This window comes from Phaseolus vulgaris, chromosome 10 (assembly GCF_000499845.2).
Source record: "Phaseolus vulgaris cultivar G19833 chromosome 10, P. vulgaris v2.0, whole genome shotgun sequence".
Lineage (NCBI taxonomy): Eukaryota > Viridiplantae > Streptophyta > Magnoliopsida > Fabales > Fabaceae > Phaseolus > Phaseolus vulgaris.
Window position 1 is genome coordinate 41108000 of NC_023750.2, and position 4926 is coordinate 41112925.

At 37.1% G+C, this 4926-nt stretch overlaps 1 protein-coding gene across 1 annotated transcript; it reads left to right on the forward strand.

The window, feature by feature from the left end:
- Positions 1-739: 739 nt before the first annotated feature.
- LOC137819384 (growth-regulating factor 5) lies at positions 740-4194 on the forward strand. Its single transcript, XM_068623217.1, has 5 exons — positions 740-1990; positions 2066-2609; positions 2763-3240; positions 3414-3757; positions 3871-4194. The coding sequence occupies exons 2-5, from the start codon at positions 2420-2422 to the stop codon at positions 3876-3878; spliced, it is 1020 nt and encodes a 339-aa protein (XP_068479318.1). The 5' UTR covers positions 740-1990; positions 2066-2419; the 3' UTR covers positions 3879-4194.
- Positions 4195-4926: the final 732 nt, after the last annotated feature.

The following is a 4926-nucleotide window of genomic DNA, read 5'->3' on the forward strand; positions in this document are numbered from 1 at the left end:
GATTTGAAAATGTTGGTTTTGTTCATTGGATTTTCAAAATGTGTTTGATTTTGAGTGAAACATGTAACTCTTGTGCTTCAGACACATCTCATTGTTAAATCTGGAAATCAAAAGATAAGGTCAAACAATGGAAGATAATTTTTCTTTCCTCAAATGGCGGTTAGATAGGACGTGATCTCCAAAGGATATGCTAAAACTTTATATATTTTTCTTTCTTTCTTTTCATTAAAAAAAAACATTATTCATATATCATTGACCTACAGTGTATTAATTATGGTGATGTTGCCATCTCTAAAATTGTGGAAAATTTGTGAATAAATGCAATAATGTAACTCTGATGCAATTAAATGATCATCAAAATTTTGATGTTGCTACTTCAACTGTGGTTGTAAACTGAACACATAATACTTCTAATATAAACATGTTTATAGGTAAAAGATTTACTATTTAAATTTAAATACAATTAACCTTTCCCATTAAAATCTAAAATATGATTTTGATTCCTATAATCTTTTTTATCTCTATAGAATTTCAAATCTGGTTTTAGTTCTTGTAAAATATGTGAATTTTGGTTTTAGTCAATCTAAACATTTTAAATTATTACTTATAAAAATCAAATTAAAATCCATCCATTTTGTATCACTAAAAGATCTCCATTAGAAAAATATCTAAAACACATTTACCTAACAAGTAGGAACACATGGTATATTATTACATTGACTAATGTTAGGAAGTAGGAGAATATGATATAGAATTTGTGATTGAAATATGAGGTAAGAGGAAGGAGTTATAGAGATAATGATGAACAATGAGAGTTGTGTTGGGAAGCTGCAGAACTGGTTGATGGATGATAATAATAGTGGATGATGATGATGATGATGATGATGATAAGGGAAAAAGAGAGAGAGAGAAGTGAGGTTGAAATGGGGTGGTAGAGTCTGATATGATTCCAGTCAAAGGGAAAGAGGCTCCTATCCCAGGTGATATTTTGAAGGCTGCAGCTAGTCAGGGAGGAAACAGCCCAGAAATCACAAAAATGGAAAGAGGAGGGCTGAATGGAAATGTAATTGAGGAAATTTTTGGGTTAATGAATGAAAGGGTCAGTTAGGTGTGTGAAAATAAAGGAGATGGGAGCATGTGTTTTGGGGCAGAGCAACAGAGTGTGAACAGTTTTAACCTCAGAGTGCACTTTCCTGACACCTCCTACCTGCCAACGCGCTAGCCAGAGAGAGAGAAAGACAAGTGCTTTCAATTGCAACCAAACAACTTCGAACCTCCTTCTACCCGATAGTCTTTTACCTGCACTGTCCCAGCCACCATCACTCTACTTCAAAAGCTTATGTATTTTTCCAATACTAACACCACACAACAAACTATAATAAAGTAAAATCAAAAGGGTCTTTCAGATTCCAGATTTCTCATCTATCTTTCACATGCTAGTTACCACAATGTTGGGAGTGAGTTGTTAAACAGTTTCTGTGAGTGTGTTTAGTTTAGTTTTACTTAAGTTAAGATTTTTGTTATTGAAGAGAAAATGTGATTTTGAGTTTGTTGTGCAAACACATTGTTGGAGAAATGATTAAGTAGGAAAGATGGAGGGAAATGGAGAGTTAAAGGAGGGGAAGTTGACTGTAATGTAACCAAAAATGGAAGGATGAAAGGGAGATGGGAGGAATGGTGGTGGGAGAAAATGTGAAAAAGGAGAAAGCATCAATCCGTGGCCAAAAAAAGGAGGATTCAGCTATAGCCTTGGCCTCCAAATCTATCAATGAGATAACGCCACGCATGGAGAAGCCAAAAAAGATTAAAAATGACACGTACGAGACTTTCTCTTATTCAAAAAGTTACCATGCCATGCCCTCCTCCCTCGGATTGAAAAACAAAAGAGATTGATATAGGCACAGCCACTATTGCTCAGCAGCTTACACTTCACATAATCGGATGGATGGCACTATTTTCCATGAATGATGTGGAGACAGCAAAACCAAAGGTGCATGGACTAACATGCATTTGAATTTAATTTTTCTTCTTTCCTTTGTACATTTGTTTATGGATTTCTGTAAAGATGTCAGAGACAAAGGCAGCTGCAGAGAAAAAAACAGAAGCAACAGAGGTGCAGTCATTATAAGAGCAGACTCACTCACTCACCCATCCAGCACATTAGAGAAATAGAGAGGAGGTGGCAGAAAGCCAGAAGCATCATCAGACTATCAGAGCCATTAGTATTATCCATGCACAGGAGAAGAATCTGCTACCCTTCAACCCCTACCCCCCCTCCCATCAAAAAAATTACTATCACCCCACCTACATAAAATTAAACTCACTCTCTTTACTTCATTCTTTCAAATCCTATATCTTCCTCTTCTTCACTTCACCACTATTCAGACAAACTCACACTCTTCCTTCTTTTTGTCTAAAAATGATGAGTGCAAGTGCAAGTGCCAGAAATAGATCTCCTTTCACACCAACTCAGTGGCAAGAGCTTGAGCAACAAGCTCTTGTTTTCAAATACATGGTCACAGGAACACCTATCCCCCCAGATCTCATCTACTCTATTAAAAGAAGTCTGGACTCTTCAATTTCTTCAAGACTCTTCCCACACCATCCAAGTAAGTCTTTTGCAGTTTTCCTATTGTTTTAAGACCATGGATAACTTTATTTTTTTATAAAAATACACTAGTGGTTATTATTATATATGTCTACTTTTTATGAGGGACAAATAAAATTTAGAGCCTGGTTTGTTGTCATAACTCTGGCTGCAGTTGGGTGGGGATGTTTTGAAATGGGATTTGGCAGAAAAGTAGACCCAGAGCCAGGAAGGTGCAGAAGAACAGATGGCAAGAAATGGAGATGCTCAAAGGAAGCATATCCAGACTCCAAGTACTGTGAAAGACACATGCACAGAGGCAGAAACCGTTCAAGAAAGCCTGTGGAAGTTTCTTCAGCAACAAGCACCGCCACAAACACCTCCCAAACAATCCCATCTTATACCAGAAACCTTTCCTTGACAAACCCCACCATAACTTCACCCTCTTTCCCTTTCTCCCCTTTGCCCTCTTCTTTGTCCTGTGACTCCCAAGCCTTTTCCCAATCCTACCAAAATCCTTCTCTCAATCCCTTCTTCTACGCCCAATCAACCTCCTCTAGACCCCCAGATTCTGATTTTCCACCTCAAGATGCCACTACCCACCAGCTATTCATGGACTCTGGGTCTTATTCTCATGATGAGAAGGATTATAGGTATGTTTTTAAAGAAATACTATTTGGTCTTTTTATCTTGTTACTTTGGTCTTTAAATGAGTCCAATGATATTTGGTGATTGATTCATGTAGCCGATCTCATGTATGGTGGATAAGATTTATTATTGTTGTTAATTATTATGATGCAATCTACTTGTTGGTTCTTGCAAGCAGGCATGTTCATGGAATAAGGGAAGATGTGGATGAGAGAGCTTTCTTCCCAGAAGCTTCAGGATCAGCAAGGAGCTATACTGACTCGTATCAGCAACTATCAATGAGCTCCTACAAGTCCTATTCAAATTCCAACTTTCAGAACATCAATGATGCCACCAACCCAAGACAGCAAGAGCAACAACACTGTTTTGTTCTGGGGACTGACTTCAAATCAACAAGGCCAATCAAAGAGAAAGAAGCTGAGACAACAAGCCAGAGACCCCTTCACCGTTTCTTTGGGGAGTGGCCACCAAAGAACACAGATTCCTGGCTAGATCTTGCTTCCAACTCCAGAATCCCAACCGGTAACAATGATCATGCTCTTCCCTACTCTCATAATCATACCCCTTTTAATATTCCACTTCATGCTTACCTATAAAATTATTTGTACTTATGTAGTCTCCTTTATCCTTGGCAGATGAATGATGTTTTTTCTTTTGTTATTATGAGCTGGTGGATACGGCCAAGAGAGAGAGAGACTCGTTGATAAAGATCAGTTTTTTGTGGCTGGGGTGATTTTCTTTTACAAAAGGTGTGATGTTATTGTGTTAAGTGGGGGACCACACTAGGATTTGTGTCTTGCTTTGGTAGATATTTATATATGCTTCTTTCTTCCCCTTGAAGAAAAGTTTAAAAAAAAAACATGTCTCAGATTTGCACACTATGTTGTTTGACTGGAAAGCATATTAAGTTGCTCTGCAGTCTGCTTTATAATGGGTGGTAGCAAGGACAATTCAAATAAGCTCTGATGTTTGTGTTTCTTCTGAACCTTGTTATGTGCATGGACCCAGTAGTAGGGAACATGTGCAATCAATATTTGCATATATTACCACCACTATTAGGATTATTAGGGAGGACACTTTCCAACAACAACAACCAAATTCTCTCTTACTCTTCTAATGGACTAGGGTATAGACACTGCAGATTTATATCACTCTTTCAAGCTTTTCATCATTACTTCCATTCAATATTAGATTTTCTTTCTTCTTTGTTTCATTGCCCTGAACCACAAACGTGTGTAACTGCTAAACCTTAATCTAACCTTCTAACCTCAATCATTATCCAAGTTAAATGGTCTTACACAATGTAGGGAGTAAAAGTAAAGTGTTTGCAACTGCAATGTTGGAGTTGTTCAAAGTTGTTTTAAGATGGAAAAGTAAGTCACAGGAAAACTACAAAAGAGTACTATGTGGCAATTGTACTACATATTATTCCCTTCCCATAGGGGTATTTACTTATTTGCAAATTACACTTCTCTCCTGCCCCCAACTTTATATCATTTGGGATATATTCCAACTCAAATGATTTTGTCAAAATGGTAAAATAACACTTACCATTTCAGAATTCTGGTTGGTCGTCTGATTTTTTAGGTAATCAATAATTCAAAGCCTGAGACTTCAAACCTAAAATCAACTTATCCAATCCAATGTATTCAAAACTATAAATACTTTGTTTCTTTTCAATACTACAACAA